Source organism: Protomyctophum parallelum (genome assembly GCF_964188405.1).
Source record: "Protomyctophum parallelum genome assembly, chromosome: 9".
NCBI lineage: Eukaryota > Metazoa > Chordata > Actinopteri > Myctophiformes > Myctophidae > Protomyctophum > Protomyctophum parallelum.
Window position 1 is genome coordinate 9057303 of NC_139706.1, and position 13757 is coordinate 9071059.

A 13757-nucleotide genomic window follows, 5' to 3' on the forward strand; every position below is an offset into this window, starting at 1 on the left:
TCCCAATGGCATACTGTACTAGCCTACTCCCTTCCTGTTAATAAAAGCTCTCTCCTCTGGCCCTACAGTATATATAGGCTGTGTTATAGCTAAATGCAGTCCAGCTGCCAAGACTTTCCCACTGACTCTACCCTACAATAGTATTTTAATAGGCCATTACTTAGCAGCAGCTGTTAGATAGGTTTCTGCTTCACAACCCCATTGTTGCATTAACTGGATTCAGTGTGACAGCGCCCGCCCAATTTACCCCCTGGTGTGGGGTGTAATATTTATGACACATTCACACTGTAGGAGTTTCGGCTCCGTGCCACTGCCTGTCCCGCTTGGTCCCAACGTAATTTATGACTTGTTGCAATCACTTCCTTTTTGGCTTTCATTCCCATATTCATACTTCTAAATGGATGATTTATTAAGGGGATGTGTGATGGATAGGATGCGAGATGTGTAGTGGAAATAGCAGGTGTTAGCATAGTTAGGTGAAGAGATTGGGTGTAGACTGGAGGAAAAAAGAGGGGGCCTGGTATAGACCCCTGGGGGACTCAATTAAACATAATAGGTTTTAAGAGGGTAAGAACATGCAGCGTGGTGTGACTGTATGACTGACGTTGTCCTCTCAGTCCCTGAACCATTTTAAACCCTCTATATTTAGTAAAACAAAGACCGTATCCGACCGTATCCGAATATCCGAATGGACCCTATAGGGCGGCAAAGCCAGATTTTTGGGCATGTTCATGTTTTGGGCATGTTCAGCATAAACTACAGTAGTCTCCCGTTGCCAGACTGTTGCACTTTCGCAATTTTCAAATGCTTCCGTCATACAGTCTGGAGCAACGGAAGCTCTATCATGACTATGGGCTATATAGTTCCAAACATTGGAAGACTGTTGGTGGTAGTCAGGCATCGCTTGATTGCCTACTCTTCCAGTTTATTTATCCAACGCACCTGTCCCCCGTAGGTGTGCATAAGGTCACAAATAAAACAATAAATGCATAAAATATCTGTAAGCGGTATGTATACCTGTAGAGTTCTCAAACTCTGCCCGAATCCGACCAGGCCCGACCCGACCCGACATTTTAGGGCCGGGCCGGGCCTAAAATGTATGCTAATCAGTAGGGCCGGGCCGGGCCGGGCCTGGGGCTCCATGAAAAAAAAAATATATATATATATATTGAATTTGTTTAGAATAATAAAAATAATAGTTCTGTTCTGTCTGTTTGTGTATTTATCTATTATGAAGATGGTGCTGACTGGCATTTCACTTTTACTCTGTGTAGAGTTCTCAAATTCTGCACAAACCCGACCAGGCCCGACCCGACCCGACATTTTAGGGGCCGGGTCGGGCCTAAAATCTATGCTAATTAGTTGGGCCGGGCCGGGCCTAGGGCCTGATCAGTTAGGGCCCAGTTAGGGCCGGGCCTTAATTTTCGGGCCCGATGAGAACTCTACTGTACGGTATACATTGCCATTTTGCAATCGTTCCCAACCGGCATCATTCCCATGCAGGTATAGCGTTGAGCACGTAGTAAAGCTTCTCTAAATGAGATGTCCAGATCACTGGCAGAAAAGATAGGGTATATAGGCGAAGGGGGAGAGGAGAAGGAATGTGTACATTTTGACGATGATTGGCAGGCAGAAAAAGGGAAAGTGATGGGAGAGTGAAAGAGAGCATTACATTAACCTGTACTGTAAGATGGTATCAGTGGTGATGGAATGAGACCGTACAAGGCTGTGCGTAAATGAGAGACTCAGATGTTCCTGTTTGCTAGAGCAGTGGTTTTTAAGGTTTTCATTTAGCCTCGCAGACCCAAAACTAAAGAATATTTTGTTGTCGTTGGATAAGATTTTGTCCTCAATTCCATGCTGTATTGATGTGGTACCATAGGAGAGATGACAGGTAAATATTGATCAAAATAACAATGCTTCTACATTCTCTATTGTGTAGACTTTGAGTAAATAGATGTTTAACAATAATTTAACTCTTACGGGTCCATTTGGTTTCATTTTACGCTCTCAAGAGTTACTGTTCATCTGTTCATCATTTAGCTGGGGACCCTGGCACCCCCTCAAGGACCACTGGTGGTCCCCGGACCACTGGTTGAAATCCACTGTGCTAGAGAGATTCACAGATTCGCACTGACAGGTCGGCTCAGAAGCAAGGTAAACAGCCAATGTTTGCACACACTGCTCTGCATTTAACGTATACGTACATCACTACTTTTGGCAATAAAGTCAAGTGGGGAGGCGTGCGATCATTTTCATAATGATGGAATGCTTGTTAAAGTGTCAACATAACACGACCGGCATATAAAAGAATATCTGACAGAGTCGATTCATTTTTCCGCTGCACCTGCATACATTTTGGGACGTGCCTCATGCATAATATAATTGCTATTTTACAGCGCATGAAAGAACATGGGAAACGAGGCTGAGATGAATGGAGATAAGAGGTGCGAAACATGAGAATCATATCAAATCACTGTCTCGCGCACGCACAGTCGCACATACGCACGCACACGCACCATGCACTTGCATTCATATGAGCACTTGGATATATGTGTGTGCATATGGTTTTAACATGTGCTGTCCATTTCTAGTGACGCATTCACATCTCTCCCTCACCACCCTCGCCCACCCCACCCCACCCATCCCTGCTCCGTCCATCACTATATCTCCCTATCCTCTATGCGGCTGCCTTGTGACGGAGGAAAGATTGCTCCAATTAGAGAGTTGGCCGATCGCATATATCAGGTTAATTACCTCATGCTCTAGAATAATGAGTCAAATTATGCAAATAACAAGGAGGAGGTGGTGGTGGAGACGTCCCACTCTCCTCTGCAAAGTGATGGAGATTGTTGCGCGGAGAGGAAGCGCATTGTATGAAAATTGTTACGCTATCAAGTGTTATCAAGTGTTACGCTATATACCAGTAGTTTTCAACCTTTTTTCATATCAAGGCCCGTTATTTATTCACCATTTGATGACATTTGTCTCTCAGACCCATGACTTAGAATATTTAGTTGTCATTGGATAATATTTTGTCCTCAATTGCATGCTGTTGGTACGAGTGATAACATGCAAACTTTGATCAACATAATTACAATTCTTATACATTCTCTAATTGTGTAGACCTATTGAAAATTAAATAATGCAGATGTTTAACAATAATGTAACTCTTCTCTTGAGAGCGTAAAATTAAATGCAATTGGTTTCATTTCACGCTCTCAAGAGTTAAATATCTATAAGGGTGCATTTGGTTACCAACTCTGCATCATTTAGCCGGGGACAACCTGGAACCCCCTCAAGGACCACTGGTGGTCCCCGGACCACTGGTTGAAATCCACTGACTATACAATTACTTAAATATCATTTAAGTTGAGGAGGACTGTCTTTGCGAGATTGACAATAGCTCCAAATGCAATAAACGAACATGGAAATGAAATGACAAAGTCATAGGCTAGAGGAGTTGTAAATGTTTTATTGTTTTTCATTTGATTAACACAGTGTGCATTGTGAAGGGGAAAAACGGAGAAGAGAAAGCGGATGCTATTGATTCAGCAGAGCTCGTGAGCTGGATCTTAAACATGGCATGCAATTTGGTCCTTTTATAATGCCATTAGCGGGGGAGTTGACTGGGTTCTCCCCGACCTCCAGCGCACCTCAGAGTCGGACCTATGCTCCTTCGAACCAATGCTCCGTCGGATCATAGTATGCCTCCCGAGTTGACTTAAGACTAACTAAAGAAAAACGTTTTGAAGCAGGCAAAACCTACACACATTTGCATTGCTATACTTGTGAGAACCTATCATTGGTTTCGATTGACTACGTTCTGTGTTGTGGGTTATGGCTGATTTAAGCCGTTGCACTTGCAGTGAGCTTGTAAATTGGGTATTTTAGCAATGTTGTTCACATTTTGTGTTCAATGTTCAAGTTTAAGTGTCTCTGTGGATTTTATTACCAATAGATAGTACTAGCAAGACTAACATTGGATCAATGGAAGACATATAGTTTATTTTCTTCATGTTTTGCATGTTCAGTCAGAAATTATGTTCTTCCTCAAGGTCATGCTTTTATCTTATTTATTTTTTCCAAGGTCATGCTTACAGAATTCCCGAATCTAATTATTTAAACATTTTCCTGTATGTCTGTATAATCTCTCAAGAGTAGAGATTAAAAAACAAAGGGGGAGGGAGGCGGGGGTATCCTTTATTTTTACCGAATGGGTGCCCATTCCCAGATTGTGTGTGCCACATGCTACACTGCAGTAGCCTACATATACAGTACATCACATGAGCTGAATGTCTTTTTGGCATGATGCTGATGAATCCAAGACTCTCTTTCCAACAAGAATCCCACGCCTCACTATCTTTTCTCAATGTGTGTCTGCAGCTTGGTTTCTTGGAGGATGGAGGTGGCTTAACATTCTGTGTGTGTGTGTGTGTGTGTGGTGCATGTCTAGAGATACAATTGAAGTGCAATACAGCACTGTTTTTCAACACTTCATGCCAAGGTCCATTATTTATTCTGCACTTGAGCCATGGACCACCATTTCATGATATTTAGCCTCTCAGACCCAAAAGTTAAGAATATGTCCACAATTCCATGCTGTATTAATTGATGTTGTTGGTACCATTAGTAAGATCCACATGTATAAGGGCACTCCATCATTTAGCTGGGGACCACCTGGAACCACCTCAAGGACCACTGGTTGAGAACCACTGCAATAGAAAGTGCAACAAAAAAAAAGTACAAAATTAACCTAAATTTCATATATCACATTAAATGTCCTCACATTGTTCAAACAGTACATACGGTGCAGTGCTAATCCTTCTAGTGGCGTGTCAGTGGGTTAACGGTATAAGCTGGTGAGGGGTTGGAGACAAGGTCACGGTCAATGTCAGTCTTTATAATGGAGCAGAGTGGCTCCAGGGAGATATACTGTATGAAGCTCCTTTCACAAGGCAGGCGCCGGGCGGGGACTGACTGACAGTCTGACATGCGTGATTACTTCAAGCTCCTATAGGCCTATAGCTATCAAGCACACACTGTGTGTGTGTGTGTGTGTGTGTGTGTGTGTGTGTGTGTGTGTGTGTGTGTGTGTGTGTGTGTGTGTGTGTGTGTGTGTGTGTGCGTGTGCGTGTGCGTGTGCGCGCACATTCTTTATTTGTTTTGGTCAGTGCAAGAGATGGAGTAGCAAGACGACACGTGTGTCGTGTATGTTTCCCAATGTGTGTCTACAAACACAGACATTCTGTCTGTGTTTGCCTGGGTGTGTGTGAGAGACATGAGAGATTTGTATAGGAGAAATAGGCAGGGAATGTCTAATGACTCTGTCTTATGTCACCTTGCCAGTCACGTCACAGCCCAGTCACAGCCCAGTCACAGCCCAGTCACAGCCCAGTCACAGCCCAATCACAGCCCAGTCAGAGCGCAGTCACAGCCCAGTCACAGCGCAGTCACAGCCCAGTCACAGCCCAGTCACAGCCCAGTCACAGCCCAGTCACAGCCCAATCACAGCCCAGTCACAGCCCAGTCACAGCCCAGTCACAGCCCAGTCACAGCCCAGTCACAGCCCAGTCACAGCCCAGTCACAGCCCAGTCACAGCCCAGTCACAGCCCAGTCACAGCGCAGTCACAGCACAGTCACAGCCCAGTCACAGCCCAGTCACAGCCCAGCCACAGTGCAGCCACAGCCCAGTCACAGCCCAGTCACAGCCCAGTCACAGCCCAGTCACAGCCCAGCCACAGTGCAGCCACAGCCCAGCCACAGCCCAGTCACAGCGCAGTCACAGCCCAGTCACAGCCCAGTCACAGCCCAGTCACAGCCCAGTCACAGCCCAGCCACAGTGCAGCCACAGCCCAGCCACAGCACAGTCACAGCCCAGCCACAGCCCAGTCACAGCGCAGTCACAGCCCAGTCACAGCCCAGTCACAGCGTAGTCACAGCATGCACGCACGCACAAGCACAAGCACTCTCTCCAAATGAGAACATGCAGTATTGCATGCATGCACATGTGTAATTATAGAAAATGAGAATCTGACTGTTCCACCAAATGTCATTAATTTACCCTACGAGCAGGGGTGGTCCTAATTATGGGGGGACCAAAAGTGTGTGTGTGTGTGTGTGTGTGTGTGTGTGTGTGTGTGTGTGTGTGTGTGTGTGTGTGTGTGTGTGTGTGTGTGTGTGTGTGTGTGTGTGTGTGTGTGTGTGTGTGTGTGTGTGTACGTACATGTATGCGTACACATGCGTATGTGTGTGCAACAGTGCAAGCATGCTTGTAAGTGATAACAAGAGAGAGAAAGACAGACTGTCCACAGCCCATGGTCATGAATACTTTCTGCTTCCAGTCACTAGTTTAAAGTCTCATTTCTAATGTCATAATATTCTTTTTGGAAAATTATGGTCCCATTTATTAAAAAAATGACCATAAAGTCGCGTATGTTCTGAGGGGTGTGGCTACCGTTAAAGTCTATGATCGGGATTCCCCTCCCACTCGAGTCAAAATAAAAACCAACGGAGAAGAAGGGGGGAAGTCCCGCCTCGTTGTCTGGGCCAGCCAATGGCCAGCTGGGCCCAAACGGATCTAGAAAGATGGCGACTTACAGTGCAAGGAATTCCAGGCTTCATTTTACGTCCATGTTAGACCCGGAGAACGCTTTGTCCATATTTTTTACAGTCTATGACCTCAACCCAATGAGCATTATCTGCCTCCCTGATGGGAATATAGGTCTTTGTCACCCCCAGAAAACCCATTAATCGTCTGTCAAATGGAAGCTTCTGAACCAGGTCAAGGACTCCTCAAGTCTTGGCATTATTGTACTAGTCTGGAGCTAAAAAGTTTATTCAATGTTTCACCTGCCATTGATAAGCAATGGTTTTGATCTGCCCTGAAACTTTTCAACTTTTAGTTGAAATTGACTTGTACTGTACATTACCTAATGCCTCCGACATATTGACTTGTACTGGCGGCGGTGGCTCAAGGGGTAGAGTGGCGAAATGGTAACTGCAAGGTTGCCAGTTCGAACCCGGGCTCCCCCAGAGTTACTGTCGAAATGTCCTTGAGCAAAACACTGAACCCCTAATTGCTCCTGATGTGCTGGTTTGTGCCTTGCATGGTTTCTGCCGCCATCGGTGTGTATGTGTGTGTGAATGGGTGAATGTAATGCACAATCTATGTAATAATAAAGGCGCTATCTAAATGCACCATTTACCATTTACTGTATACATTACTAGGCCTGTCAAAAGTTAGAAGTTAGAATCGCGATTCTAATGCCGTCCGATTCAGAATCGATTCTCATTTTCCAAGAATCTATTTATTTATTTATTTCCCCTTCTCGGCCACCGAAGTAAGCAAAGCACCATTTCCATTTCCGCAATAGCAGCGTGCGCTGTGTTGTTGTTCTCTCGTGTTGCTTTTTCTCTTTTCCTCCTCTCTCTCTCTCTCTCTCTCTCTCTTCAGCTTGATTTATACTTGGTTGCACGCGTTGTGTTGCGCAAACCCAAAAGTATAGGCAATCTGCAAGCTCGCAAGCGCGCCTGCAACGTGCCGTGAGCTTGTAGATCGTCGTATTTTTGGCTGCACGGCACGCAAACCCAATATAAATCAGTCCTTCTTCATCTTCTTCTCCTCCTCAAAGCAACACTGGAGTGTACATTCATTCATTGGAGGCGAGCGGAGAGAGACCACATGAGAGAGCGACACAAACAGAAGCCAATTAGGAAACGATGGGAAGAAAAAGAGAGAAAAAAACGACAATAGAATAAATATGCCACCAAACAGCTGCGGTCACTTCTTGCGCGACATTTAACAGCCTTTCATAAAACAGAATAAGCAGAAGAATAAGTGAGAGAGAGATGAGATCAGATTCATCTTGCACAGATGTACCTGTGCATGCAATGCATTATGGCCTGGGTTTCTGCATAGTGCATTTACTACCAGCTAAGCTAAGCCTGCCAATTGTATTTATTTTGCACCTGTTTTAATACATACTAATGTATTGTTCTGGTATTGAGTGAGAAGAGATTTTGTAACTTTTGTACTGGTTCAAATTTGTGCAAGCTAAAAATATTCTTACTCTTGGATTTAACCTTTGTGTGTTTAAATCATTCAGTTGATAAAACCTTTACAATTATACAAGCTTTTTACTAAATGTACTCTGCTTTCATGCCAGAAGACTGGAGTAGATCATGCTAAAATTCTATTTAATTGTTTTTAATAAAGAAAAAAACTGCTTTAGAATCGGGAAAAAAATCACATTACCTAATGCCTCAAACATATTTATATGGGTTCCCTTTTTTTGTTTCCTAAAACAACTCAACTGCCAAGGACTTAATTAACTTCTTTTTTATCAACTCCCACAGCGCCAACAACGCCATTAACGCCTTTTAAAACGTGTATAACGTGTATAATTAGAAAAAATATATAAATAAAATTAAAAAATGTATTGAAACTGGCAGTCAGGGCATTTTTGCGCCCCCTAGTGGCGATGGAAGAATCCCCTAAAATCTAAACTTAATTTTTTTTATATAATTTATATATTTTTTTCCCCATGATTTTGTAACCCATTTTTCACCCCTGTGTCAATTATCTAATGTTCTCCTGGGCTCTACACACCCTCCGCCAACTTGGGGAGAGCAACGGACTTGAACATGAGTGTCCAAGTCGCTCCTTTACACCTGACAGGGGGGAGTTTCCTTGGTCGGACGTAGCGTGTGGAAGGATTACGTTATTCCAAACAGTTCCTTTCCCCTCCATCAGGCGGGGGAAAAAAGCACCTTGGTTTCACTTTTCACTGAAACCAAGGTGTACTAAAATGCTTATAAGTAAACGATTGAACATGCTAGAAACATAATTATTTTTTCGGTGTAAAGTAGAGACTTGCAGCTTTAAAATGAGACATTTCGTGACATTGTGGTCATATCTCACATTTTTCGATTGCCATTCAAAAAGTCGCCAAATCTGGCCAATGCCCATTTCTTAATTCGTCATTTTAATGCCAATAGAAAGATATATAGATACTATGGATTACTTTACTTTCACAGAGCAATACTAGTGTAATACCCAGTATTGCCACCAGATGGTGGGAACGCACCATTATGCTGATTTTGACCAAAGAGACAAATCTGGCGAAATCACTTCCGGTTCAACGGACGTAAACATCCGGTGGTAGTTTCACCCTGAGCCACTAGCTTGGCTGTCCGGAATGCTAAGCTAACATGATCTTTTTCTTAACTTAGTCAAATTAAGCTCAAATCAAGCCCAGAACATCCCAAAATATCAAAAAAATTACAGCGATGCACATAGAGACGGCGCGCATGCACGATTTGCGCGGATTTCGGCCGGTTTTTGGTAGATTACTTAAAATAAAATAAAAAAGTCTAAAAGTTGCAATATTTTGTTATAATAAGACGTACTGACAGGGCAGTACGTCTATTACGTCCATTACGTCCCTGGCCACGAGGGATTTATTGATTTAATACGCAAATTACGTCTCTGGCCATAAGGGGGTTTTAACAACTATGAAACCCACTGTAATTTAACTTTCATTGTCCAGTTAAATATGGACAATGAATTTCCCTTTGGCTAGCGGATCAACCCCATCCGAATGAAATGGCCCCATGCTGTGCGGGCAGAACACAATCAAGAACGATACCTTTTGTGTTCACACGCCAAGTGAATGAACGCCCATGAGTTCAGCGCACCGCCAGCACTATCGCCACTGCTCCCCGACACGCCTCCATCTGCCGCCACCCTGACTGGACCTGCTATTTTCGAGTCTCCTCCCAGGCTCCCGCACAGAGCGGTTAAGAAACTGTCCAAAGACACTAGCAGGGGTTCCTGTGTTGTGTTACATTGAAATCAGTGATCTATGTATACGATTTTCAAAGGAAGCAACAGCTGTACCTATAGCTGTACCTAGTCTCGCACAGGGCCCTGCAAGCTGCGGACCCTGGCGCTTAAGAGCCACTACGTTCCATTGTTAATTCGGGCCTGTTGGCTAGTAACGTCACACTACCTTTTGTTTTGATGTTTAATGATGTAATGACAGTCCTTCATCATTATCCCTCACCCCCATTGCCCCGTACCTTTCCATGCACAAACACAAAGCCCAAAACGTTGCAGACGCATCATGCCCCTGACAGATGGAGGGCGTGCTGCCTAGGCCTCCTGGCAGAGTGGCTGAGTTCAATTAAGTTCAATACTGTGTGGAAAACAGCCATGCACGATTTTCATCCTCTTCATATTCATGAAGACTGATGTTATTGATGTGAGCCAAAAAATTATACAAATGAAAAATATTATAATGCCAGTTTGGTATTGATCTAAAACGTGCTCTGGGACTTTTTCTGAAGCAAAGTTTTTCCCTTTTTACCTCCTCTATGATGATTTCCTGTTTTTGGCTATAATAGTATCATTATTTTGTACATCTCTAAATGTTATGATGAGGTATGGTATGGGTACTATCGTGGCTTTTGTAAGAACTTTTCCACTGTTCCCCTCACTGCCCTAACCAGTATCCACAAGCCATATGGAATGTCAGCTCAGGTCAGCTCCATATATGGAGGGCTTCACCATGTATGGTTATCCAGGGTTAGATGAGGTCAGTGTCGTGATCTTCATATATGGAGATGGCCATATATGGTGGCGTGACATGTCACGAGGCGTGACCATATATGGAGGTGTGATGTCACGAGGTGTGACCATATATGGAGGTGTGATGTCACGAGGCATGACCTTATATGGAATCGTGATGTCATAAGGCGTGACCATATATGGAGGTGTGATGTCACACGGTGTGACCATATATGGAGGCGTGATGTCACAAGGCGTGACCATATATGGAGGTGTGATGTCACGAGGCGTGACCATATGGTGGCATGACGTGTCACGAGGCGTGACCATATTTGGAGGCGTGATGTCACAAGACGTGACCATATATGGAGGCGTGATGTCACGAGGTATGACCATATATGGAGGCGTGATGTCACAAGGCGTGACCATATATAGAGGCGTGGTGTGACACATGGAACCTACGGTCGCAATAACAATGCATGCCCTATGAATCTGTTACCCACTATTTACATTTGAACTAACCACAGATTTTGAGCTACATGGAAAACACTTAAATAATTTGCATCCAATCTAAATAATTAGACTGTGTTGACCCAAGAACCACAACATGTGGATGATGTTAATCTGGCCTGAAATCTGGGTAGTTAATCTCCCATTCACAGAGGCGAAAGGGCTACAGATGCCTCAAGACCTCAACCACCAGATCCAGAAACAGCTTCTTCCCCTCAGTCATTATTCTCCTGAACTCTTTAAGCAAACGATAGTCTGTCGTCCCCCCCCCCCCCCCCCCCCCCCAGGTCAACATATGAACTCCTGACTGTACATAAACTGTTTTTTTCCTACTGTTTTTACTCTTGCCAATACTAACAACTATTGCAGTACTATATGACCATTTCTTTGTATTGCATTGGATTGATGCCAACAGATTAATTTCGTTGTACACTTGTGTCCAATGACAAAATAAAATCCATCCATCCATCCATGATCGAGTGTGCTCTCATGTTGTTCCGATCGATGCATCTCATGTTGGCCTGTGATAAAAAACCTGTCAACTAAACTCACTATTCTGTATATAATTACAATTGATCATAATGATTTTCAACATAACCAGTAACTAAATTAGAGTGTTGGCTGACTTTGTGAAAAACTAATATTGGTATAGCATTATCTGACAGTTGCCAGCTGTGGCAGCCCCCGGTGAGATCAACCAAATGCTGGAAGTGATTCAATAATACCACTACAGATGGTCTGGTTAACTGAGCCCAGGGCCGGAGTAACCCCCACGAGGGGCCCTGTGCAGATCATTTTTTTGTTCCCCCCATGGCGCATCCCCGAACACAGCAGAACACAATAGAATAGGCATATCGGTCCTATAACATTTTCAGCAGCAGTTGGCCGCAGCACAGCTCGGCCTGGGCCGGCCGTAAGAACAAAATACAGTGATAAGCACATCAATTATATGGTGAATTGAAAGTGCCCCAGCTCAGCTGCACACAACGGCCTATGATAACCCGGCCCTGACTGGGCCACATGGTACAACAAGTCTTCAATAAGATACTGTACTGTACTGTATGTACAGTATGCTTGATGAATCATCATTGTAAATGTTGGGGCGGCCGTGGCTCAGGGGTAGAGTGGCTGATAGAGGTTCCCATGTTCGATCCCTGTGGGCTCCCCCAGAGTTAGTGTCGAAGTGTCCTTGAACAAGACTCCGATGAGTCATGACTCATGAGTAATGCACAATCTATGCGAAGCGCTTTGGATTAAACAGCCATACATGCACCATTTACCATTTATAAATCCCAATTGTGCTCTCATTTTCATCAGATTGATTTCAGCCATAGCGGTCTGTCAGGTCCAGGACGCAGATGGTGGTCTGTTATACCACTGATTAAATGACACAGATCTGCATTGTGTGTTCTGAAATTAAATCCTTCTCGTTACTGTTGTTTAGCTCAGTGGTTCTCAAACTTTATCATGTCAAGGACCCCCAAATTGACACTCATTAGCCTACCCATTAGAAAAGAACCCCCACAAGATTTAGATTTTTTTTATGGCTCTAGCTGTGATTCTCAACCAAATAAACGATCCCAGGTTTGACCTGAATTAAGCTATACCGTCCCCCATTTAATGGCATTTCTATCTCTGGGACCCTAATGTATATTGTAAAATCTAAATGAATTTAACTCTGCGAGTGTGCGAGATTCATTTGGTTCCTAATTATCATTTAGCCGGGGTACCCCTGGAACTCTCTCAAGGACCCTTAGGCGTCCCCGGACCCCATTTTGAGAAGCACTGGTTTTATGGGATAATGCTGGATAATCATTGTCCTGCATCCATTCATACCCTCACTCATCAGAGAGTTGTTGTTTTACTTGTCTTCAGTGGTGTGTAAAGTAACTAAGTATATGTACTCAAGTACTGCACTTAAGTACAATTCTGAGAGTATCTGGGTGATAACAAGGGAATATATTGGTTAAAAACTTAAAATATGGTTGAATATTTAACCCTGAAATGTAGTGTATGGAAAATATGCTCTGTTTTGTGGAGTTGAATGTCATTCATTTTCTGTTGACAAGGTTTGATCATAGGGGGAGCTGTGGGGGAAAAAGCATGTTAGCAATAGTTCCAGGAAGTGAGGTAACAGGAACAGCTATAAAAGTAATGGTGAGGCTACACAGGTGAGGCCAGGCTGCACAGGGGTTCCATTTTAGGTATCAAAAAGGTAAATCACAAATTGATAAACCACTGAATAGTGCGAGTCTGGAAAACTTTGACATCAGTCTACGAGCTTAAAACATGTCGTAGATCGGCTAGTTGAACAATTTAAAAATATTTCCAAAATAGTAAAAAAAGAAAAGGCAAAGAATGGTGAAAATAGGGCCCTTTATTCTCTGGAACGCCCTATACGTCAGGACCTAAGGGATGCATACTGCATACTTTTTAAATCCTACCTATATAAAACCTAACTCTATACCAAGGCTTTCTCTTAGATCACATTATTATTAGATCACAATATTTTTATTGCGTTGTTTATTGCTGCAATGATTTTATTGTTTATCTTACCATCTGTTTCTAAATTCTACGCTGAATTGCTTCAGCGGAAAATAATTAAGTTGTTCTTGGTCTACTGTATTTTATATTGCCACTGTAAAGCCTCCACGCAGCATGCATGCAGAAATGCTT

At 43.5% G+C, this 13757-nt stretch overlaps 1 protein-coding gene across 1 annotated transcript in view; it reads right to left on the reverse strand.

Annotated features, from left to right (window-relative positions):
• Positions 1 to 4091: 4091 nt before the first annotated feature.
• The window catches only part of mtnr1ba (melatonin receptor type 1Ba), a 100641-nt gene continuing 90975 nt past the window's right edge, over positions 4092 to 13757 (reverse strand). The window contains exon 5 of the mRNA XM_083772838.1: positions 4092 to 4715. Within this exon, the coding sequence (XP_083628964.1) occupies positions 4692 to 4715 (24 nt within the window). The 3' untranslated portion in view covers positions 4092 to 4691. The remainder of the gene's footprint in view (positions 4716 to 13757) is intronic.